The sequence below is a fragment of the Camelus dromedarius genome, chromosome 2 (assembly GCF_036321535.1).
Source record: "Camelus dromedarius isolate mCamDro1 chromosome 2, mCamDro1.pat, whole genome shotgun sequence".
Taxonomy (NCBI): domain Eukaryota; kingdom Metazoa; phylum Chordata; class Mammalia; order Artiodactyla; family Camelidae; genus Camelus; species Camelus dromedarius.
The window spans coordinates 5,195,500-5,221,343 of NC_087437.1; the positions used below are offsets into that span (position 1 = coordinate 5,195,500).

Sequence of the window (25,844 nt, forward strand, 5' to 3'; positions counted from 1 at the left end):
AAAAGGACCCAGATGGCTTATTGCTTAATTGGTTGAACAAAGCAAGAATGTGGTGTTTCCTGCTTCCTTAACCATCCCCATGATTTATTACTTTATTACACGAGTGGCTGTCAACTTAGTCCCTGGCTGGTGCTTAAAGACCCTTAATTTAAACAAAACAGATGCCTCCATTGAGTTCTCAAAGAAATTCAACCTTTCCCTCATAGTAACCCAGTGTTCAAATTCTTTTCTCTGTGGGCTCTGCTCTGATTTTATCCACAATGATCAATTTAAAAATAGAGAAACCTAGCAATCGAAGATTGGATTCCAAAGAGTTTCCCTTGTCCATCTGAATTTTATGATTGGACTTGGTTGTTTGGGTTTTAAGATTGAATCATCATCACCCCCACCAAGCCCACCATCATTATTAAGTATCCCACTGTAGGAACAGAAGGTATTCAGCCAACAGTCTAGAGTCCAACACTCTTTGTGCTCTTCCACAATGAAGGCAGATGTCATCTCTGGAGGAGCCCTGCTCTATTTCCTCTTGGGTCTCAATGCCATAGATCCCAATGGCCAACTGAGAATCCCAACTCCCACCGACGTCAGATGTTACTCCAGGTCCCCAAGGATGGTGAGTGGCTGCACCAGAATTTGACAGAATTAGAGATGGTGTTACTGTGCTCACTTTAAGGGGAACCTTGCATCTTCCACTGAAAGGCCACGAAAAAGCCAGTTGGACACAAAGCAATCTTTGACCGGTCACTAAATCTGGACGTTGGCATGGACCGCCATGATGGGCACAGCTCTACATATTACGTGCACTGTTTCATGCTTGTTCTTTAAAAGTTCTGTGTTATCTCTTCTCAGCCTTTGGCTAAGATCAAGTGTAGTATCTGTTCTTATCAGTTTAATATCTGATACGTCCTCTATCCAAGGACAATATATTAAATGGATTTTTGGAGCAGGGAGTTGAAATAGGAGCTAGCTCCGTCCACTCCACGCATGTACTTCCAGGAACGGTGCACCAGAAAGAAAAAAAAAAAACCTCTGTTTAAAAATGCAACTTGTTTGGCCAAAGCCCAAAGCACCTACAAGTCCTGCCATGATTATTCAAATGCCTCAACTTAGGCATATTTCAAATGATAATGTAAAGCACAATTGCCAAGGAGGTGATATTTCCAGGATTCTAGAATCCTCTGCCATTTCTATATTAATAATAGTCCCTCCAGTCTCCAATCCTCTTGCAGTTTCAACCTCTTCTTCCATGGAATGTGCTCTTTAAATATGGAAGCATGTCCTTAGCACTGTTTTAAATTATGAGGATCTTTGCTGTGCGGTAGTTCTTTCCACAGGACTGAGTTGTTGATGTTTTCTCATCATCAAAGGCTCTACATACCACCAACACACTATGCTACAGTGACACATGAGCAGCTTGCCTGACTTCCTTTGGCTTAAAAACAGAGGCATCATGATCACTTTACTCCTAGGGTGATAGTTTGCAAGCTTAGCCCAAATAGATCAGATTCAAGTTTGAAAACTAAAGTTTCCCAGCAATTCCTGAACTGTTCGGCTAAGTGGTGGGCAACTAATATTCCTGAACCCAGGACAGATGCTAAAATAAAGGTGACAGGGCCAATTCTGTTGCAGCTTGGGCTTATGAAGACTTTTAACTTTACAGTAAAATGTGAGCAGGGGTGGAGCACCTTTACTTCATTGGGAGGCCCTCACGAAGTCACTGCTGACCCCTTCCTTTAGGAATAGGCTAAGGGAGGCATTGCTCAATGTCTTACTTAAATAAGACCCAGGAAAGCCTGAGAAACGATTTTTAAAGTCATAACCCGTCCAGCTGCACCAATGCTGACCCTGTTCAGAGGGTGGAAAAGTATCTGTTGTGTGGGAGATGGGCAACTATTGGATTATCCAACCTTCACAATTCTCCAACTCTAGCTGTGTGGCTGCAGGGGGACCTGTCTTTTCCTTCCACAAAATTCCACCCCTGATTGGATCCAGGGAGGACACTTGACCTAATTGGGTCAATTGGCACATTCACCAATAATTTTATTACCAAGACTAAGAAATTAGTCTCTCTAGAAGAGACTTAAAAGACAATGTTAGAATGCATGAGCACTGAACAAATCAGTTAATTGCTCAAATTTTCAGCTGTTCTCAGCCTCAGCCCTTCTCCTGGAAGAACCCACAGTATAAAGGCACAGAAATACCAACTATTACAGATGTAGGATGACAGGTTGCTAGAGATGCTGCCAATAGTGGTGCGGGTTGTGGCCTTGTCTTGAGGAGGCAGCAGGGGCCCTACATCAAGGCTCTACCGAGACCCAATGGAGATGATCCAGGACCTATGGCCTCTGAAAACAGCTGCATCTAGGGGGAAACATGAGATTAAATGATGGGAAAACAAATCCTGCCAAAGCCCCAAATTTGATTCTCTCCATCCTTAGTCCTGCAGTAAAGTTAAAGCACAGGCAACTAAGAAAGAGATGCCAAATTCACCCTTCAACACCAGAGCGTGTAATAGTGACTTTGAGTGTTCTGGCCCTCCCACAGGTCTTGCAGCCTCAGTGTGCTCCTGATGATCTTCCAGTTGGTGGCATCTGCATTTCTTTGTCTGAGGGTTTTTCTCAAAGATAAAGAAGGCTGCGTTATGATGTGGGGCAAGCCATGGAAGTCAACCCCCAGGAGCAGCCCTCAGTCAGTGACAGACAAGAGCTGGAGTATAAATACCTCAGCTCCCTCACCTCCCCAGCAGGACCACCCTGAGGTGCGTGTTCCACACCATTTCCCAGAGTTTACTATGAGATTAAGTTCTTATTACCCAAATGGTCAATGGCCTAATAGTGCCTCTGTCATTGGCTACATTCCCTTCCTCACACCCCTACTGGTGCTTCCTAAGCTCACCTTCCAGATAAATCACTTGCACTCAAATCTTCATCTCCTTGTCTCCTCATAGGGAAAACCACCCTAGACACATGGCTTGGCCCACCACAAGCTTCCGTCTCTGAGAGTTAGTTTGCTCATCAAATTCCATTCTTTGTTTATCAGTAGTCCCACCTCATGCACAAATACCCCGACTCCCCTGAATTGAAATTACCCCACCAAACTGCAAGACCAGAGTATGAGCTTCAGGGAAGTTGTGTCCCGGAAGGAAGATACTGAGTAAGGGGCACATGGTCAGTCCTTATCCCAAGTTTATCAGTCATATTAGATGTCCTTCCTCCCTGGGGAAGCAGGAGTGAGGGGTAGAGATGCCACTAGTGTTCCACTAATTGATGTCCCTCCTTGTAGAAACTGGAAGCCTAGGGAAGCAAGGTTCCTCCTGCATCCCAGAAAATTTCCCTCTCATATTCCAGTAGTTCTTCAGGAACTGGACCATAGCAGAATTCGCCAATGTACAGGTATACCATGTAAGCTAGGAGTAGGGAGCATGACAGCTCTCCAGGATAAAGTGAGGGGGATTGAGATATGAGGTGGGTATTGAGGAGGAGATGGGCCCAACAGTATGGTGAAGACCTAAAGAGCAAGATGGTGAGAAAGGTCTTCCTCGAGGGAACAGGGAGGATTGCCGGACGGATTCTCAGAGTTCGGTATCCAGTCCTCAATCTAAAATTGTTTGCTTTATCTCCCTCACCCCAAACTTCGAGCCAAGCATTCCACACTGACTGTGTACTGTGTAGAGGATGGGAATTAAGGAACACTTGCAGGTCAGATGGATACAGGAAGGCTGGGCACTCCGGAAGCAGGGCGACTTTGTTATAGAGAAGAGCTGATGCCTGTTCTATGCAGTGCCAATCAAGTTAGGTAAGATACTATTTCATTTTTTAATAATTTATTTGTATATTTTTAATTTTTTTTAATGGAGGTACTGGGGGTTGAACCCAGGACTTCGTGCATGCTAAGCACGTGCCCTACCACTGAGATACAGCCTCCCCCCGTAAGATACTATTTTAAAATTACATTTGACTCTGAACTAGGGCTGGGGTCAGCAAACTTTTTCTATAAGGGGCCAGACAGTAAATATTTTTCACTTTCCGGGCCCTGTGGTCTCTGTCACAACTGTATGGCTCTGCCGTTCTAGCCCCAAAGCAGCACGCCCGCAATAATAAACAGATGTGCGTGCCTGCATCCCAGTAAAATTTTATTTACAAACACAGGTGGCGGGCAGATTTGGCTCACAGACATCATCTACCAACTGCTGGACTAGAGTTTTTTTGTCTCCTTCCAGCTGCAAAAGGAGACAAATGACAGATTCTTTCAGCACTAACAGAGGAAAAATTCCCAAAGAAACTGTGAGTAAGCTTGAAAAATATAGAAAGTGTTTGTATCCTATAAATAACAAAAAAGCAAAGAAAACAGAAGAGGGGAGGCTAGGACCTTACGGTGAGCAGACTCCAGTCCTTTTTAAGAGAGAAATAGGAATGAACGCACAAATCATTCCTTAAAATCAAAATATAAAACACTGACGCTGTAGCCCCAAGCCGCCTTTCTCTTGGACACCCGGCTTCCCCAGGCCGTCCCTGTCGATGGAGGTTGGGCAGGACCAGCTCGCTCAGTGCGACCACAGGCTGCAGTAAGAATGTCCGCAGGGAAGGGAAGGATGCTAAGCAGCAAAGAGTAGCTCTCAGCATTTTGGTCAAGCCAACGGGATTCAGTTGCACTAACAGATAAAACCTGACACTCTGGCTTTTGTGTTATGCTGAGATACAAAGGACAAGGCACACACTGCCCCCAACCCCTGGATATAATTCTCTTGCAGTGGAAATCTGAGGGCAGTCAGATGTCTGTTCTTGTGTGGAGCAGGCCCTTGGGTATTTACATAAAGTCTGATCCCGAGCATCCAATGCAGCCAGACTTCAAAACTCAAGCAGGCGGAGTCCGGCCAAGTGAAGGGACCTCCAACAGCAGGGCTTGCGGCCAGGGCTTCACGAAGCCAACAATCCTCACTCCTTGTGCTCCTAAGCCAGCCCGGCCTGTGAAGCATGTTTAAAGGCCAGACCCAGGGGCGCCTCCTGCCTGTCACAATCTACGTTCGGGGCTGCCAGCCCATCACGCCCCTTTGAGTGTCAGTGTCGCCCTGTCCCCAGCTGGCTCCCGATCAAACGAGCAGTCTGGGGGGGGGGGGGGGGGGCGGCTACCTCCTCCCCACATGCACAGAGAGGTCAAAGCTGTCCGACCCCACCTCTGCTCTGCACCCCATAGCTCCACTATCCATGCCCTTAGCCTCTACCATGTATTGTCTCCCAGTATTTGTGACAATGACCTTCCAGACAGGAATGGGTGAGAGTAAGGGTCAAGTTGTTTTGGGATCTGCCACAATCAGATGCATCGGTTCAGTGAGTTCAGGTGCAAGTAACAGAGTAGCCGACTCCCAGGCGCTGAGGAAATACAGATCTCTCGTTATTTCACATGCCCGACTCAAAGGTAGGTGGTTCCACATTAGATGCAATAGCTCACAGACATCGTTCATGAACCAGCCTCTTTTTAACCTTCTGGTCCCCATCCCTGTTGGGCTTTTGCTGCTGGTGTCTCTCTCTTTGAGGTCACAGCATGTCCATCACAACATCCCAATGGACACAATGGGATGTCCATTCCATCCCAATGAGGAAGGAAGCTCTCCTTAAACGTCTTTGTCTCTATTGAGAAAGAGAGCTCTTGCCCAGAGTCCCGCCTCCACCAGCCCCCGGCCGACTTTTCTCTCTCCCACTGGCCAGGACCGTGTCACGTGGTCACTTTTGGCTGCAAAGGAGGCTGGGAAAGTGACTAGGAATGTACCCCACTAAGAGAGAAGTGCCGGGCACACTACCACCCAGAACCTAGCTGGGGTCCCGCGAGCCAGGAGGACAGGTGGTGGACTGGTGCACGGCTAGTAACAGTGTCTGCCTTTTGGGGGGGGGATGACTCCTCTCTCGGGCAAGACTGGTCTCTGCTGCTATTTTTTAATTATTATGAAACAAAACTTGCCAGGACCCTGAGGCCAAAACCTATAAAATTCCATGCTTGCAACTCCTGGGTATTATCCAGTCAGCTCCTGCCCACACCCCAAGGTAGGGATCTTCCATCGCCCCCAAACCAGCTCTGCTATCTTAGTTTGGGAGCGAGGGGAAGGCACTGGGTGCCTTTCATGCAGGTCTCACCCTTCACCACCAGGGATGCTCAGACATTCTGAGAAGCAAAGGTGTTTTGATCTTTTTTCTTATTCACCTTCTGGAAAACATTGTGGCCCAAATTACCATCCCATAAAACACTTTCCCTTTATTCCTGTTTCTGAGAGGCAGGTTTCTCTTGCAGCCACTATGGAAAACAGTATGGAGTTTCCTTAAAAAAATCAAAATAGATTTACCATATGATCTAGCAATCCCACTCCTGGGTATACCAAGAGAAAACTCTAATTTCAAAAGATACACACACCTCAGTGTTCATAGCAGCACTATTTACAATAGCCAAGACATGTAAACATCCTAAATGCCCATCGACAGATGACTGGATAAAGAAGCTGTGATATATATACAATGGAATACTACTCAGCCATAAAAAAGAACGAAATAATGCCATTTGCAGCAACATGGATGGACCTGGAGATCGTCATATTAAGTGAAGTAAGCCAGAAAGAGAAAGAAAAAGGTCATATGATATCGCTTATATGGGGAATTTTTAAAAAATGACATCAATGAACTTATTTACAAAATAGAAACAGACCCACAGACATAGAAAACAAACTTATGGTTACCCAAGTGGACAAAGGGGAGAGATAAATTAGAAGTTTGGGATTCACGAATACACACTACTATGTGCAAAATAGATAAACAACAAGATCCTACTATACAGCACGGGGAACTGTAGTTAGTACCTTGTAATAGCCTATGATGAGAAAGAACATGAAAAGGAATATATGTGTGTGCATATATATAACTGGATCACTATGCTGCACACCAGACATTTATGCAACATTGTAAATCAACTGTACATCAATTTTTTAAAAATTAGCTAAAGGCAACATAAAAACAAGTAAGTATGGCTTCTGGAAGTGAGAAAGGGAGCTTCCCATGGGATTCATAATGAGTTTCTTCCTGTTGCGTGTATCACACAGGAGTTTATGATGCAGCAAGTTGTTTGGGGTCTCAGCCTGTTAACCCCATCTGCGTCCCATGAGCAGGAGAAGCCATCCCGTGACAGTTTCAAGGGACCTCAGGGTTTCCTCCAGGCTTTTTCATAAGGCGGGTGTTTAAGACAAAATCCCCCAACCCTTTGGTTCTAATCTCCCCTTCTTGGTCCAGTCAGTAACCCCAGAAGGTACAGCGTCTGGCTAGCAGCCATGAGAGCTGGGTTGGAAACGTGAGAACCTTTCTGTGCTCTGACAAATTTCAGTGCCTGGGCTTTCGGAGTTCTGCAAAGCACAAAGTTAAGCTTCTGAATAATACGTTTACTCTTAGCAACCCAGATTCCATTGCTCTTTCCAGAGTGGATCTAGATACTTAGGGTCCTTCTCCAAATTAAAAAAAAAAAAAACCTATGAATATGTCTTAAATCTCTATTATGTACCAAGGGCACAGCTAGATCCTTGTCCCATGTGTTCGTGGGACACCAAGCTTAGGTGACCTTGATGAGTCACCCGTGAATCAGAAAATTGCAAAATATCATCTCCACTGCATAATATGTCAGCGCAGACTCAGACAGAGTTGGATACGTACTCCGTGGTTTCTGGGAAGGCAGAGCTATTTCAAAAACAATTCCAGGAAAGTAAATGAATATGCTTTTCCGTGCATTTGCCAAGTGGGACACAAAATACACTTTAACATGTAAAAAAATTATTTCTCCAAAACTGCCATGGCAACACGCCCAGCCCCCAGTGACCCCGAAAATACCTATCTGTGAAGTAATAATCCACCTGTGTTTGGAAAATTCCCAGGTGTTTCTCCAGCCTTGAGTCCTTTCTTGAAGCTCAGTTGCACTCATTCAAGTACCCTCACTTTTCCCTACAGCTCAAGGGATCTTACTAAAATTCTCCCCTGCTGGAATCCCCTCCCTAGCTCTCCATCACCTTCAGAATAACGCCCTGGTCATGATACCCCTGCTTTCAAGCCCCTTCCTACCCTGGCCTTCAGCCTTTGGACTCAGCTCCTGCCCCTCATCTCCCCTACCCCCGTCTCTTAACGCATAGCCCATAATACAACGCTCTTTCTCTTGCCTCTGCTTTTGCCACGCAGTTCCCTCTGCCAAGAATGCTGTTCCCTCTTCTTCCCAGCTTGTTCTTATCTACCATGCAAGACTTGGTTCTTTGTATTTTCTAGCTCTTTGTTAAAGACTGCTAGCTTCTCGCTCTGTGCATCATTCTCCCCAGTTCTCTGATCACCTTTACGATCATTACTCTGAGCTCTGTCTCAGGTAGACTGCCCATCTCCACATCACTAAGTTCTTCTGGGACTTTATCTTGTGTCTTTGTCTGGAACATATTCTTCTGTCTCCTCATTTTGTCTAAATTTCTATTTGTATTTTTATGTATGCAGTAGGTTACATTTCTTGACCTTGGAGAAGTAGCCCTCTGTAGGGGACGTCCTATGTGTCCCAGCAGTGAAACCCCTCTCACCACCCAAGGACCAGGGGGTCCCAGGGTTGGGTCTGTCCTGCATTTGTGGGCTCTGTTCCACAGGCTGCAGGCAGGACTGTGGTTTTCTTGCTTTGATGTCTGCCCCCTAGTGGGTGAGGCTGCACTAGCGGCTGGTGCAGGCTTCCTGGTGGGAGGGGCCATGTCCGGAGGCAGCTGTGGACTCAGGAGCCTTTAGGCCCCCTATCTGCTGATGGGTGGGGAATCTATCCACACCTAGTTAGTTATTTGGCCTGAGGCATCCCAGCACTGGAGCCTCCAGGCTGTTGGGTGGGGCCAGGCCTTGGTGCTAATGACCCACGGAAGATGTCAGCCTCCAGGAAGGAGAGTTCATGCGGATGAATACTTCCCCATATGTGCACCACCGTGTCTATGTCCTCAGGGTGAGCCGCAGCCACCCCGGCCTCCTCAGGAGACCCTCCAAGATCAGCAGGTAGGTCTGGCCCAGGCTTCTGTGAAGTCACTGCCTTTGCTCTGTTTCCAGGTGTGCATATGATTTTGTGTGCATCCTTCAAGAGTGACGTGTCTGTTTCCCCCAGTCCTTTTAAGCCCCACTGGCCTTCAAAGCCAAATACTCAGAGGGCTCCTCTTCCTGGTGCCGGACCCCCAGCTGGGGAGCCTGATGTGGGGCTCAGAACTCTCGTCCTGTGGGGTAACCTCTGCAGTGTATTCTCTAGTTTGTGGGCCGCCCACCTGGGGGGTGGGATTTGATTATATTGCAAGCCCAGCCCTCCTGCCTGCCCTGTATTTCCTTCTTTGTCTTTAGATGTAAGATCTTTTCTGGTAGTTCCAGTCTTTTCTGTCAGCGGTGTTCAGCAGTTCGTTGCAATGATGTTGCGTTCATGAGAAGAGGTGAGCCCAGGGTCCTTCTGCTCCACCATCTTAGTCCAGCCAGATCTCGAGTTAGGGGACTCTGAGAAGGTTCTAGGAAGTTTGGTCTTGCTCTGGACTGGACGCTGTCAGAAAATGGGGCAACTTTATGATCAGGTATCAAATTTTTATTTAGAAGGTGATGGGAGGGACAGAGGGTCTAAAGCTGTAAGTGGCAGACGACCACTCATGTTTCCCGGGAGAGGGCCATTCGATCATTTCTGCAGTTTGCTGGGTGTTCTTGCTTCCGTTTTAGCTCATGTCGATGACACTTGTGGTCCTGTTTTGGTCTCACTCCATCACAGGCAGAGAGTGGCCTCATCTGATGTCAGTGTCTGTGGAATTGTGTGCGGAGTGGGGAGGGGCTCCGCAGACTAGGGGTGGTGCCAGGGCTGATGGATTTTCTTTCTCGGGTCTCGTACAATGCAGACTCTGTGCCCTCATAGGAGTGACAGGTGCCCCCAGTAGCCCAGCTGCAGGGCTTGAGGTAACCATCAGCTCACGGAGAGCAAGGGCAGAGAGTAGGCACAGATGCACAGGGCTCAGAAGTGCCTCCCAAAATCTCTTTCTAAGTGAGGCTGCAGACCTTTGAGTGGATTCTCTCCACCTCCTCAGCGACTCACAGCCAAGATGCTCATGGCCGCTGATACCAGTGGCAAGGAAACTGACAGGGCTCACCGACCCGTTTCCTGCCATCCATTTGAGGGTGTCAGAGCTTGCTGGCAACAGCTCAGATAACATCCTGGGCCGCTGATCCTTCAAAGGCTGGCAGGGAGGAGAGTGACAGGCCCTCCACGTGTTGCCGACTCTGCTGCTGGCTGCAGTTACCACAGGAGAACTTAAAATGGGGCTTGGAGCCCACAGAGTGGTTTCAGAAGCAGAGTCTGTCCCTCCTCCAGGGAAAACACCACACACGTTTTCAAAGGTATCTTAAGTTGTCTTCACAAGGGAAACGTATTATCTTGCCCATACAATACTCTGTAGCAGAATCCAGTGGGGAACAGTGGATTCTGAACACACAGTCACACTCTTCTAACTCTGGAGGAAAACGTGGAATATCATAGCGCTAAAAAGTATTGCTGTCAACGAGTCCCGGCAACGGAAGGATTATAAGAGTAAAATATTTTAAAGCTCAAGGGAATCACTGAAGTTGTATCAGATGAGTTGTGTGGCCCGTGGCTTGGAATTTTGCTAAGAAAACTAGAGAAAAAGTGTGGAATGAGTATCTTCACAATATTTTGCTGTTATGGTTGCTACATCCTTAACCATGATTTTATCTGTTCAGAATGTGGCTTTTCATACCTAAGTGCCTTTGAATGAGAATCAATTTTGGATGACTTTGGACTTGGAGGGTATGTCTTGTACTCCAGTAACTACAGTAGTGTGTGTGTGTGTGTGTGTGTGTGTGTGTGTGTGTGTGTGTGTGTGTGTGTGTGTGTGTGTGTGTGTGTGTGTGTGTGTGTGTGTAAGACACTCCACTGTATTGCAGGATGCTTGGGGACAGTCTTTACAAGGCACAGCACGGGAACACGGTTCAATAAATGTGCATTGAAGGAGGAAAGAGAAGGGCAGCGATTAGAGAGCATCAGCTGTGTGCCTGAACCGCACTAATCCTCACAGCAATCCTGCAGCGTGATTGTCACCGTTGGGCTCTGCAGAAGGGGAAACTAACTGGCTTTCCCAAGGTCACAAGCCAACAAAGGACTCAAATCCAGGTGCCCGCCTTCTGCTGCCCTGGGAGGTGAACCTGCGCCATCTAGTGGCCGAACTAGGACACGCACAGGCCAGCACGAGGGAACACTGTTAATACGCACCCTTTTCACGAAAGGGTTTGTGAAACCGGGAGAAGCAAATCCTCACTCCCAACCCCACTACCCAGAAAAGGCAACGAGAGGCTCATGGCACCGTAAACACTAAAGAAGAAAAAATAGTACCAGGATGTTTCAGGAGCGTTAACCACTGAGCTGCTGGTCCGCCCTGATGGGGTGAAATGATTGAGACAGGAAACTCCTGTTTTCTCTTAAGCATCACCACGCTTGGGTATCTCAGTTCAGCCAGTGAGGATTCCAGGTACCATATGAAACACCCATTCTGTGAAAGGTGAGGTGAGCACTGGTGTAAACATCTAAACTTTAACTCTGAGACTCCTCACTTGGGGCTGTCGCATGCCATTGTAATTGTTGATTTAAGAAACTAACAAACATCTTTTCTCTGGCCACAAGTGTGAGATCCTCGAGATCAGTGTCTGCTTCCATTTCCTCTGACTTCTAACTGCCAGGCACATGGCAGGTGCTCTGTGAACACGTGGAGAATGAAGGTGACACGATGACCTTGGGACAGGATCACGCAGACGCCACCACAAGTTGGCAACTGGACTGTGCACATGTCAGTTTCAAAAAGTTTTTAAAAATACATGACCCTCTTTCAAAGTAGAGTGAGCAAGTGTCAAAGGTTTAGTTACCTTGTTAGTGAGAGAATCAGCAGAACGGGGAAGCTATTTCAAAAAAGACTAGGACAGACTGGCATACTCAGCAAAGGAAAGGATGTTGCCTTCCAACAAAGGAAAATAAATAAGTAAATGAATAAAGAGAAATAAAGCCAAGAAGGAGGAGGAGGAAGGGGGGAGGGGAGGGGGACAGGCAGGGGAGAAGAAAGGATGTTGAAATAAGATTGCAAAATCAGATGATGTCTTCTTATAGGACAATAAATCCTTGGGGAGGTATATTTCTTGGTGGATAGAAATCATTTGCATCTGGAGCAGGCTAAAATCACTTGGAACATCTACAAATTAATATTCAATTTCAGAGTCTGAGCCCTAATCAATAATAAACAGTGAGCCAAATAGAGGCGCGTTTCTATGGAGATTTAGATGACCTGGGTGCCCTGATCCCATCACCTACTTCCTTTCCCACGCAAGGGTGTCCAGGTCACTCATCCCCACTTCCCTGAGTCACTTTCTAGCTGCTCCCTCCTAAGTTTTCAGAAAACTGTTCCAAGATAATTCTCAACAAAATGCTAAAATCATGGCTCTGATACAGATATAAAAATTTAACATGTTTTAAAAGTTTTATTGAACTCCTGAGAGTCCAGGAGATGTTATAACCAGTTCAAAAGCAAATCCACAGGGCAGACCCATTTATAGATGAGGAATATTGGAAAGAATATGTAAATAAATGCAGGCAGAACTGGCCTTTCCACAGGGCAGGAGGGCAGACAGTTGACCCTTTCCTGGACAGTCCGGGACATGCGTACTTAGAGACAACAGTGACCTCGCGGTGTCGTCAGCTGCCTTCAACTACAGAGTTCAAACAGCTCAAAGACAGTGAGAGGCTAGGTGCAGATAAATTGGAGGTTCTTTGACCTCTAGACAGACCATAGTTTTCTATTGAAATACATTCTTTCCTCTACCCTGGAAACAGAGTTCCTCGCCGGCCCCCCATCCCATCCAAATCCCCAGGGCTTCCCTTGACCCCAATCTGTTGTCCCCTCCCCAACTCAGCACCGATTTAACTCTGAAGATCTACCTTGTGTCTCTGTCTCTCTCTCTCTCCTTCCCTCCCCCAGTCTCTGTAGCTCTCTCTTTCACACACACACACAAACCCAATACAATATCATATATAAAATCACATAAGAGAATTTTAAAGTACAATACAGAATGAGTACAGCGAGGTGCAGAGAAGGCGCAGTGCAGACAAGCTGCAGGCGTCTGGGGGGAGGGCTCTGGGGCTGTGGTGGTGAGGTAGGAGCCCTCTCTAACCAGGTCTGGGGCAGGCACAGGGAGGGGCTGTGGGTCCAAAGGTGGTGGTGACTTCAGCTCCTTGGAGGTAAAAAAAAAAAATCACCCTGAGAGTTACACTCATGGAAATGAGGCATCTCTCTTTTTATTTGAAATAGGAACGTGGTTTTAAATGCTTCTGTTACCTCGCGTTGGTGATGAAGTCGAATGGCCTCCCACCTCTGCACACCTGTGGGAGGCGTCCCCGAGCGCTCTCTGATGCCGTGTATGCTTCCAGCACCGTCCCTCCAGTTGTGAGGTGGGCGCTGTCCTTGGAATCAGTTCCCCTCCTTGGGAACAGACAGAAGCTGGGCAGGGAGGGTCCCAGCTTGTGCAGAGGGGCGGGGCGGGGCAGAGCTCCCTGGCCGCCCTGGAGTGTGTGCAAAGTAGCCCGATTAATAACAGGCCTGTTTCCCAGCCCCCGTCCCTGCGCTTGGCACGTGGAGGGTGTTTAGCAAATACTTATCAAGTAAATAGTGGCAGCAAGTGTTGACTTTAGCACTTCCCACCTGCTTTGCTTGTGTTGGTCCTTCGAGCCTCCTGACAACCCTGCGAGACAGGTGCTGGTGTTCTCCACGCTTTACACAGAGAGAAACTGGCCGCACATCAAGCTGGAGAAAGACAAAGCGAGAACGTGGGTGACTCTGAAGCGGGCGCTGTGCTAAGTGCTTACATCCATGATTCCACCGGATCCTGCAAGCTACCCTGGGGATGAAAATCATTGTCTCTCTTTTACTGGGGGAGAAACAGAAGCTCAGAGAAGGGAAACCATTTCCTAAAGCCACACAGCTAATAAGTGGCAGACCTTGGATTCGAACCAAGGACAGTCGACAGCGGTGCTTAGACCTGTGTCCTTTACCTGGACTGTCCAATATGGGCGCCACAAGCCCCAGCAGCTTGTGGACATGGGCCCTTGAAGTAATGGTAGTATGGCTGAGGAACTGACTTCTTAATTTTATTTCATCTGAATTTAAGTGTAAATTTTAAAAGCCCCCGGCCGCCACCAAAAGGGGAGGGAGGGTATAGCTCAGTGATAGGTGCTTGCTTAGCATGCATGAAGTCCCTGGATTCAATCCCCAGTACCTCTGTTAAAAAAATTAAATTAAATTAAAATATTAGGGGAGGGGGGTATAGCTCAGCGGTAGAGGGCATGTCAGCAGGCACAAGGTCCTGGGTTCAATCCCAGTACCACCACTAACAACAACAAAAGCCCCGTGTGGCTAGTGGCTACCACTCTGGACAGTGCAGCTCTGGGATGCAAAAGCCCTGCTAAGTGCATCTGGGGGTGTTGCTGAGGCCAGTGATAACCAGTGGGCCGTGTTTGCCCCCAACCTCGGCTTAAGGTCCCACAGATGTCATTCACATTAAGTAGGCTGGCCCCTGGGAAGGAGGACACATGGACCAGAGAGGTTTTGGCCACACATGCCCTTGTGCATTGTGTCCCATGGGGCTGTGGCTTCCCCCTCGGGCCCTGGCTGCTGTCAGTTCAGAGTTACTCTGGAGAGAGCTTGTCTTCTCCCCGCTTCTCCGTCCCCCTCCCCTCAGTCCCCAGCCCCGGGCACAGCAGTCACCTCAAGGTGGCCCCTTCAGGCACGCCAGGACAGCTCCAACAGAAACTGGAAGAGTCATTCGCTTGCTCAAAGTCACATCAGAACAGAGCTGGGATAGCTCTCCAAAGTCATTTCTCTGACTTCCCGCCCTGGTATTACAGTGGAGAGACCAAGGCCTGGACAGGTGACCAGTACCGTCCTTGGCCTCTGCCCAGGGCCTGGTCCCACTGAGCCCACAGATGGGCAGGAACACATGGCAAGCGCGGAGAACAGGAGCCATCTGGCCGGGGTCAGGCGCTCCTCTGCCTTCTCAAGTCCATGCAGTGTTTAGTTCCTTAACATTCATGGTGAGGAAGGTGTGTGTTTTGCAAAGAGAACAAAGTTTCCAATCATTTAACTAACACATATATTCCTGTCACTTATTGTTGAAAAGTATTTCGCTTATGTTCTTAAAATTTCTCTGTAACGTAGTTCTATTTTTTTTAAATCCTCCCCCTCCCCTTTGCACAGAGATTCAGCTCAACTCATAAACAAAGAAAATGCTTGGAGCCTACTTATTGATTGAATGTCACTGCTTATCCATCTGGGGGTAACTATTAATAATCTTAGCCCTTTTACAAGCAGAAAGTCCTTTTTCATTTCAGTCTAACTTCACTATTTTTTTTTCCTCTCTACCTCAGCAGGGTGTGCTGAGGGCTGAGCCAAGACAGATGGACACGTTGCAAGTAGGCTGTTTCTTGCTACGAATATATAAACTGCAACTGGCACTTTCGGCTCACGGTCCAGAGTTTAAGGTTTCAGGTATGGCCACACAGATCATATCAGACTTGAAGTGTGAACTTCTTACCTGATTTGAAACAGTCTGGATAACAAACTGCTGGGCACCTCAGGGAATTTGTTGCAGTAAAAACACTCAAAAGGAATCGTTCCCCAAATTCCAGCAACCAGGTAACAGACACATCAGTAAGGTGGGTAATCCTGGTTTCCATGACTACCCACTTTTAATGACATCATATGAGCATATGTCCCATTTCTCTCTATAATTAGAGCTAGTAAATACCATAATATGGATATACGGCAGATTTTGCAGGCATTAACCAATTATTACTAGAGTTACGTTGCTCTGAATTCAAATATGGAAAACACAGCCCAGAAGCAAAAATTAATCCCGTGGGATTGTTACCTGCTGTCTGGCCAGCAAGATGAGAGAGGCGGACTTGTTTTCATGTTTCCGTTAACACGAGGATAATGAAGTCAGCATCGTAGCCTGATCTAAATGACATCGTGCTAGTATCACTTTACCTGATGAACAACAGTGAGTGTCGCGCCCCTGCTCCGCTCCCCCGACACTGAGGATGGTGACAATTATCGAAGCTGCGACTCCGGGACTACATTTCCCAGAACCCCGTTTCCCGGATGGTCCTGGGTGAGCACGGACCGCCGGGGAAAGCTTGTGCGAGGTTTGGAAGCCAGAAGGAAAGGGGCAGACACATGTTTATGCTCTGAAGGCTGGAGCAGAGCACCGGGAACTGTGGGTGCTCAGGCGCACTGCTGCTGTTGTGCCCGCTTGCCTCGTCCTGCGCCAGCTACTTCTCCGACTCCCTGGGGAAGGGCGCCCGCTTTCCCCGGAAGTCCCCACCGCCGCCAGGCTGGAGGCGAGCAGAGACAGGTAGGCTCCAGTCTGTATTTTCTCTGGTTCACACCAAGGTTTTTTTCCCCCCAGCTACGAGTTTGGCTGAGCTGTAGCTACTTCAGGCTCAGTTCAGCACCAGATGCAGAGATAACAGTCTTGTCTTGATGCCCCCTTCTCGCCCCGATAGCCACGTGAAGTCTGACCCTCTAACAGATCCCTTGTTCTCCACCGTTCACGGTTCTTCTGCTTCTCTGCACTGAACCCTGACACATCCCGGCTGAGTTCCTTGTTGTCCGAACTTTTAAATTCAGGTTAAGTTTCTTGGGCATAGTCTTGAGTCATTTCTGATAGAGCAAGAAATATGTAAGATTAAATTGTTGTTTTTGAGTCCTTACTGCATGCAAACACTGTGCTGCTTTACATATATTCTTTCATTTAATCTCGTTGAATGGCCCAAAGCCCCCATCCACGCTGGTTCACTCTTGTCATTATCACCGATTGGTAGTTTAGAGATGGCTACAGTAATATTGCAAGTTCTGCCATTTGAGGTTGTAGATGGGGACGCCATGCCCTCCGGGGTGACCCTGGGTGTCCTGTGCTGCTGTTATGTAAACAGCCAAGAGCACAGGTGATACCCACTAAGAGTTGGTTTCCCCTCTTTCCCACCCTCAATTTCGGTGTTAATCTTTGCCCAAAGGTATGAACTTCAGCCCTATCCAAGAGCTCAGCTCCTCTCTAAGGATGAGGTCTAGCCCCAGATCTTTGCCTGGTGATGCCTGGTAACTGGTCTGCTCCCGGTCAGGTCTCAGGTGAGAACTGCTTACCTGTCTCAGTCTCAGGGGTGGACCCACTGCAGCAACGCCTGTGCTCTGTACCACTTACTGGGATGCCTCACCCCTTACGACATTCACCCTAATACGGGAGCCACTTCGTATGGAAACCCTTCCCCCATCAAATACCCCTCATTTGCCAGGACCAAGGTGGCTGTCTTCCTTGGACACCCCTCTCCCATTTTAAGCATTTTCTGAGCTAGGGATAGTATTTTTAACTGATTTTTTTTCATGTGCCCTTTGTTTTAAACCCTTAAAAAGGAATCATTTGTAAGATGGTTTCCTGGTCAAATATGAAATCATGAGCAGTTTCCTTTGTAGGAAGTAGGAAATGGCAGGTGTCCTCAAAGTTAAAAGAAATCCTAATTCCACCTGCAGAAGCGGTCACTTTTGTCAGGTGTGTAATTAGCAGCCGGAATGTGTCTGGGACAATGTGATTGTCTGCTTAAGTAGGGGCACAGCTCAGGAGCTGCCCAGATTGGGCACTCCTACTGGGGTCATCAGCCCGGCGTGGGCTCTGCAGTCACTTGTTCAGGCTGACTGCACACCTGAACACAGAGCAGGTGGCCCACTGAGCCCATGCTCTTGTCCCAGGTGCTAACAAGGTGTGACCATTGAGAAAGCTGGATCCTTTGCGATGGTGAATTTTCTTTTCCAGAGGAGTCCGCTGGTTCTTAGCTCGGGCTACACGTTAGAATCCCCAGGGAGACTATGGACCCTGATGCCCAAGCTGCACGTGGACCAATGAAGTCTCTGTCGGGCAGCATGGGTTGAAAAGCTCTCCAGGTGATTCTAATGTGCTGCCAAGTTTAACACCAGCTCTGGACCCGTGGTTCTCACACTCGAGCTGCCTCAGAACTACCTGGAGGGCTTGTCCAAACCCAGCCCCAGAGAGACTCCGTGAGTGTGGGGGAAGGGCGTCCAATACTCTGCACTTTTCATATTTATTTTAGTAATGCTGTCAACGCTCAAGACAATGAATTCCTTCTGGCATTAGAATAGTTAACTTTTTGGGAGGAGGGGCGCATGCGACAGGCATGGCGGTGACCGTTTTGGTCACTAGCTCATTTAATCGTTTTCACGAGGCTGGTTCATTCCCATCCAGACCCAAGAGGCCTTCCGTCTACCCTTCGTCAGGTCGCGGGCGGTGGCCCCTCTGCAGCATGTCAGGTGGCTGGTTTCCTCCCGGGCCCCGACCCCGGCCGGCACCCTGTCTTCCAGTCGCGGGTAAGCCCGTGATGGCAGAAACCTACGTCTCCTCCTCTTTCAGTGCCGGGCAGGTGGTAACACTCCACGGACCCTTGTCGAGTGAATGAATCCAGAGCGACCGTGGGAAAAAGGTACTATTATGGTCTATATTTCACAGACCAGGACACAGAGATACAAAAAGATTTAAGAAATTTGTCCAAGATCACAGGGGAGGAACCAAGATTCAAACTGTGTCCTGACTGGAGCTGGGCTCTCAGACCACTGACCATTAATCTTAAGTAAAATATCACCCTTCTTTCCCTGCAATAAACTGAGTAACTCACCTAAGAATGTCAACTACCTCTGCCTTACTGCCACTTAATTGAAAGCTATTTCCCCCCCAAATAACAAAAATCCAGAACTGAAACCCATGTGGCTGAACTGCAATTTTTTTCATTGCAGTGGCAATTTCTTCCCTATTTAAAAACTGTACTGTCCATACTAGAAACCTACTTTCAGCGTCCCAAAGCAGGTGAAGACTTCACCTCATATACAATCACATTATAACCTTTTGATACATAATGTTGGTATTTAGGGGAAGAAAAACATGAAAACAAATGGATGTGAAGAATCTGTCTTTACTTAGCATGCCAGTAAAATTTATTCTGATAATAAATTAATAGGTACAGTTATCCAAAATAACTTTCCAAGGGTGCTTTCCAAGAGAACGGTTTCTGAGCAGGTAAACTAAAGTATACGCAGAATCCTCCAACAGCTGACTGCTGAGGTGCTGTGATGGTGATGCTGAGTTACTGAAGACTGGATTCTCCTTCTCATCGTTAGTTTTTAGTTTAGGAAGGTTTCAACTACCATTCAGCTCCTGCAAGCTACAAAGCCTAAAACCAGAGTACTGAGTTTAGAAGTGACCTGGGCCAGCCTCCTAATTGTACAGGTGAGGATCCCACTGGCCTGGCCGGAGGTTACAGAGCTAGCCAGACAGAGCCTGGGTTACAGATCAGCCCTCAGAGGTGCTCTGGCACGTCCGCCACACAGAACTCTAGCCACACCTGTAAGACCCTGGTTTTACTTTCTGCTTAACGTAGGATTAAGTCCTGGTGTGTCCTCTGTGGTTAACAAATGTAGTGCCTCAGCTGCTCTGGAGGTCGGCACTGATGGCGCCATGTGCTCTTTTCCTTCTGTGCTGTTTGGACTTGGGCAGCTTTCCTCCCTGCTCGTCAGTGCTCACAGTAAACCCGGACATCAGGGTGTCCGTTCTTGTCTGAAATGCGCCATCAGCTGAGGAAGCTAACGGTATCAGTAACCAGACCCACCAGGTCTGAGGGTGGGACAGTACATTTCTCTGTGCAGCTCGACCCCATCAGTAAGCACACACACTGCTCTGTTCACCTGAGCCGTCACTGATTCCCAGGCAACCGTGGATTACTTCTGGGGCGTCAGTGTGCCATCAGGAACATGCCATATGCTTCACATAATGTACCAAGCAGTCTGGCATATAATTTTTGGTGATTTATTGTGTCTCAGAATAACGGCTCCACACAGCCATGCTGCTGGCAGCTAAAAAAGGCCCCTCGCCTGTTTGAATCTAAACCCCCAACGGCGTGTGCAGCACATTTATTGGTTAGTAACAGAATATCCAGTCTGTTTTTTCTCTAATTGGAGGAGCCCTTCCCAGAACAACCTACCAGATATCAGCGAGGTTTTTTCAACTTTATATACATAGAGCAATGGTGGGTATATAAAAGGAATTTTGGAATTTAAATGCAGATGATTCCAACTTCCTGCTCCTCTCAGCACTGCAGCAAAGGAGACTGAGCGCCTGTCTCCACGTCTCTTTCTCCATGGCAACGTTTCTCTGTGACAGTGGGTGTCTGGTGTGGTCACAGCGTCTAGAGGCTTACTAGATGCGCCCTCAGGGGCATATTTAACTAGGACAGGCATCTCATTTCCAAGCTCATCCTCAGCAAATACAACGGTTGTTGTGGGAGCTCTACCTTGCAGACTAGTGACTCGATTGGGCGGTACTGCTGAAAGCACAGCCACGAAGACATTCACCCCTCCCTGGAGTGAAATCTCATTAGCCTTACCTCAAAACAGATACAGACAAGAACCCAGACACAGGAGGAGTATTTGCTGATTTCACAAACCCACTCAAGCATTTAAATCACGAAGCAGGCATATTCTTCTCTCAGTCTGTTACCAATTTCACTTCCTTTATCTGTTTTTCTGCTTCTCTTGTCCTGATTTTCAAGGAACATGCAGAATCTTGGAAACGAAACTCCACCTTCTCAGACCATTTCACTTTTTGACTTTTCCTCTTCACTCACTAACTTTTAGCTCTGAAAAAACTGTGAGCTCAGTGTATCTCCTCTTTAACAGCACGACCAGAACTCAGTGTATGTGGCATAAGTGAAATGGCACACTGAACAGAACACAGGCACTTGACTGAGGGCCAGACCTCAGGGACTGGTGTGTCCTGACCAGCTAGTGGGCAACAAAATTTCTTCGGTTTAGAACTGCAAAGCTGAGGTCAAATGACAAAGGGCTAACTTTAATCATCTTAATAACAAACTGAAAAAATAAAATCCCCATTTTTTTAAATTAAAGAATCTGAATGACTTTGAGGTAGATACGCTGTTTGCAGATAATGAGATAATTGTGTGTAAGATATAAAACATAACACAACGGAGGGGAAGAAAGCACTGCTTTGAAATTATCTTCCTTTAAATTCAGATGGAAAATTAAGAACATGTCCACATGGGCTCACTTCTTTGAGGATGAACTTGGCGGCCGATGGAAGGAGTCCACGCCCTAATGGAGCAGCAAACTACAAAAGCCGGTAACTTTGCATTTGATTTTTCCAGCTTGGCTCAGTTCCCAAAGTTCATGCTTTTGATTCCTAAAGTCCTCTTCAGCATTTAACTAATTCTTTGTTGGTGGAAGGGGCTGGGACTGTTTCTCCACACGTAAACTGATCCTAAGACAGAACAAGAAATCACATTAACCACCGAGCGTCTGTGTCACACATGCAACAACGTGAAGACTCGCTTTGGTACAGAATCAGGCCAGCTCTGCCAACTTCTCCCTTTCCTCCATCACTTCTCCTCGTTCAGGGAGTCAGTGTCAGCGCCAGAATCAGAATCTTTTTTTTTTTTAACATTTTTTATTGATTTATAATCGTTTTACAATGTTGTGTCAAATTCCAGTGTTCAGCACAATTTTTCAGTTATTCATGGACATATACACACTCATTGTCACATTTTTTTCTCTGTGAGTTATCATAACATTTTGTGTATATTTCCCTGTGCTATACAGTGTAGTCTATTCTACAATAATCTTAAAAGCATATCAGTTTTAGTCTTGAATTTAATGCACCTCATCTTATAAACAAACAGGTCCATCTTCACTACAGAGTATCCACATTTCTAAAAGACATGTCACACCTTTTAAGTTTCTGTCCTAATTACTACTTACACTAAGACTTCTCCACTTCAGTATGTGGTCACTCAAACACCTGCCCTCTTCAAAGTAATTACTTCTTCCAACTAAAAGGCAGAGCTCTTTATGTTCAACACAGATAATCTGCAATGTCAGCTACTTTGGAAATGAAGTTCAGTCTCTTGATTATTTACTTTAGCTCCTGCCAGCCAGCCCAGGAAACCTCTGCCTCCGAGGGTACCCCTCACCTCCTGACCCCATTATGATCAGCCTGTAATCTGTCCCCATCAACCTCTCACTCCTGCCCAGCACCTGGAACCCTCCCACTGTGATCTCCAGAGTTTACGGTCCACCCTCAGTGAGGTGCTCTGTATATTCTCAACCTCTTTAAAAACATCCCCACGCCTTGTTCTAACGCGAGGTTCTCAAGGGGTGGTAGGAGGGAGGGGTTGCTTTTGTCTCTGGGGGCATTTGGCGATGTCTGGAGACGTTTGGGTTGACACACTGGGTGGTGGTGCTACTGGCATCTAAGGGGCAGAGGCCAAGATGCTACCGAACACCCCACAATGCACAGGACAGCTCTGCGCAACAGTTATTCAGCCCCAGTGCCCACAGTGCTGAGGTGGAGAAGAGGCCATCCCCTGAGGACACGGTCTCCCCCACGACCCCTCGAGAGGCAGCTGTGTGTTTCCGCAGAGCCCCACAGACTGGAGGAGGGGCTGGCTCTTCCTTCTGCCATTACTCCCTCTCTCAAACCCACCAACTCTGAGTCTTGTGCATGAGACTATCATCACTCCCCCTCTCCGGGGCTGTCATCTATCCCCTGGGATCCCTCACTCCACCCTCAACCCCCGGGACCCCCACTGCCCCTCAGTCACGAATATTTCCCTAGTTTCAATTCCCTGGTCAGTTATCACAACAGCTGCCCTTCCCTCACACCTTCTTACTCACTTGGCAGAACCACAACCCTCATTCAATCTAACTTGCTGCGTCTACACTCACCCGTGGAGCTGAGTGTCTACCTCAACCCCCCTCCTGATGCTCACCCCGACCAGTCCTGCCGCAGGTCCCTGCTCCCTCCGCAGCAACCTCCCCAAGAGACACCTCCCCCTGCCGCCTCCCACGCGTTTTCTACCACCCAGGCTCTGCCTCCGTGACTCCCCTGAAGCTGCTCTCATCACCGTCATGGGTGGCCTCCCCGTGACGGCTCATAGTTAATTTTCAGTTCTCAATCTATCAGCACTTCCTTCCCTTTTCCTGCCTGGCTTCCAGGATACAGCACTGGTGGTTTTCCTCCTTCCTCGGCGGGTGCTCCTTTTAGCCAGCTCTGCTGATGCTCCGCTTCCCTCCCTGCCCTCTCAGTGCTGGGGAGCCCCAGGGCTCAGTCCCACCTTGGGTCCATCACTACACTCACAGCCTGGTGATCTCTCCCAGTCTCACGGCTCTAAATGCTCTCTATATGCTGATCACTCTTGGAACTCCAGACCTGCATATCCAATTGCCTTCTCACCCACTCCACGGATGAAAATAGACCTCTCAAACTGAGTATGGCCAGTGCACGCCCCTGTACCTGCAGTCCCCTCCCCTCAGTGGATGGTAAATCCACCCTTCTGGTTATGAAGGCCATAAACATTGAAATCCTCCTTGATTCCTCTCAAATCCTACGACCAACTCTACCCTCCAACTCTACCCTTTAAAGTGCATCCAAAACCTAACCACTTCTCACTACCTCCACTGCTGCAGCCTGGTCCAAGCCACCCGTCTCCTCCTTAGATTAGTCCAGCAGCCTCCTAACTGTACTCTGCTTCTCTTCTTGCGCCCTCAACAGTCCACCCTGAACAGAGCAGCCAGCATCATTCTTTTAAACTGAAGCTGGATCACAGCACTCCTTTGTTCAAGAATCCTCCAGGGGTTTCCCAAAGCATGCACAGCAAAGCCAAAGTCCTTTTAAAAGTGGTCCACAAACACTGTGTTCTGCCCCACTCCCTGCATTTCATCTCAGAGCGCTCTCACCCTCCTTTCTCTGCCCTGGCCCCCTTGCCGCTCCTTGATACAACTGGGCATATTCTGGCCTCAGGGCCTCTTCAGTGAAAGTTCGCTTTGCCAGACGTCTTTTCCCCTCTCAACCCCCTCTCTGTACAGGGCTCACTCCCTCATCTCTTTCAATCTCTGCTCAGTAAGGCCTTTCTTAATAAGACCTGCTGTGATCACTCTAAAATTGCAAATCCTTCTCATACCAGCATTCCTGATCTCCCTTGTCCTGCCCTCTTTTTCTTCCAGAACACATTTAAATGCAGGAATAAATCAGTAAGCCTCTAAAGTGTAGTCTAAGTTACAGCCTGCTTCTGTCCTGAGGCTAAGTGCCTTGATTCTTCCTTATGAATGTTAAGCTCTGTTATAGGTCAATTATATCTCAAAAACAAAAACCCAGAAAAAAAGAATGTTAAGTTTATTACTTAAGACTCCCTTCAAAGTACTGAACAAAAGTTTAAGTGAAGGTGGGCAGTAATAACATTTATTTTGTTTTCTATTGTCAATATCCTTGGGTGAAAATGCTAGCACAACTAAAGACTAAAATTAAAATTGTAGACTTGCAACTCTGACTTATATCTCAAACAAGATAATGCAGAGTTCTATGTGTAAGTCAGGTAAGACATACTATACACTTGTTCCCTTCAAAAGAAGTCCAAGAGACCCGAACAATTTTAATTATTAAATAAAGGAAACATAAAGACTGTCAAATGATCTTTACAATTATTTTTCCTGTATCTAATAAGTAATCAATAATTTTCATTAGATTCAGAGCAGTTTTCCCTATTGCCTTCTCCAAAGCTAAAATGAGTTAAATTTGAGCTTTAAAAATTTTATAAGACAGCTGTTTAGTTACCGGTTTTAAAACTTGTTTTTACAAAACATAGCATCTACCTACCAAACTGTTAGACAACATTCTCCACTTACAAACCACAGTCTGCTCTAGGTCCTCCCAACCCTCCCCCCACCTTTTAAAATGTGGCCCCTTACTTTGTCATAAATCACTTTTATAATGAGAGAGCAGCTAGGGCACGTTGCCACGTCTTCTCCATTCTCCAAATCCTCCTGTAACGAAATCAAACACCGTATGGTCAGCACAGTCTTCCCTTTGCGATCGCCTCCTCCCAAACCCTCCCGCCTCTATGGGCAAGCTCCTTTGAGGCTTACATCCCCACAAAGTATGTGAGGACCACAAGGACCTTCTAAGCAAAAGAAATGCCGGCTCCATTCTTCCCTGGAAGCGTCACTTGGGGGAAACACTCAGGAGGGTGAATCAAGGTTCAGTCGTCTCAAAACCCCCGGGAAGACAAAAACGTCCCTTCCTCCAGAGGAGTATCCCAGAAAGTGGAGCCTTAAGTTGGAGAGGATGGCGAGAAGACATGCTCCCGCCCAGCCTCGGGGCCCGAATGAAGGCCACAACGATGTGCCCACTGACACCTCAGAGTATCAACTTCGGGGAATTCAAGAACGGATCAAAAAAGGGCGCGGATGACTAGGGGCCACCTGGGCGACGGACTGGCAGGAGGGCCGCACCAGGGCGAGATCGCGCCTGCTCCAAAAAGTCGCGGGGTGTGGCCCTTAAGTTACCTTAGTGATGCAGAAGTTATCGCCACATGGGCAGGGGTAGAAGTACGTCTCCGAGTCCTCGTCATATTGGAAGTCCTCGATCTCCACCTCGTCGTGAAACACCGCCATCGTCACTGGGGCCAGCACAGGACTGCCGCCCCCGCCCTCCGACTCAGGCCGGGGCCTTACTTCGCGGGCGGCGGCCCAGCCTGGTGACGTCACCGCGCACCGGCGCAGGAACGACCGCTTCCGGCGCATAGGCAATAACGCAATTCCGGGCTTGGCGGACAAATGGGTGCCGGTTAGCTGTCCCCATGGAGATGGCAGAGCTAGGGGGCGGAGACCTCTC

The 25,844-nt window shown here is 47.7% G+C and overlaps 2 protein-coding genes and 1 pseudogene across 3 annotated transcripts in view; 2 read left to right on the top strand and 1 right to left on the bottom strand.

Annotated features, from left to right (window-relative positions):
* The first annotated feature begins 837 nt into the window (after positions 1-837).
* LOC116155843 (U2 spliceosomal RNA) lies at positions 838-1,012 on the top strand (annotated as a pseudogene).
* Positions 1,013-16,206: 15,194 nt separating this feature from the next.
* Positions 16,207-25,844, top strand: part of OXNAD1 (oxidoreductase NAD binding domain containing 1) — a 60,094-nt gene continuing 50,456 nt past the window's right edge. Inside the window, exons 1-3 of one of the 2 annotated variants that reach the window (XM_064490902.1) lie at positions 16,207-16,460; positions 18,525-18,594; positions 21,194-21,299. The gene's annotated coding sequence lies outside the window, so the exon portion shown is untranslated. Of the gene's footprint in view, positions 16,461-18,524; positions 18,595-20,260; positions 21,300-25,844 lie in introns of those variants that run through there. The other variant, XM_064490903.1, reaches the window with a different exon arrangement.
* Positions 19,080-25,725, bottom strand: DPH3 (diphthamide biosynthesis 3). Its single transcript, XM_010998059.3, has 3 exons — positions 25,517-25,725; positions 24,920-24,994; positions 19,080-21,437 (listed from the first exon to the last, which is right to left on the bottom strand). Exons 1-3 carry the CDS (start codon positions 25,622-25,624, stop codon positions 21,372-21,374), a joined length of 249 nt encoding a protein of 82 aa, XP_010996361.1. The 5' UTR covers positions 25,625-25,725; the 3' UTR covers positions 19,080-21,371.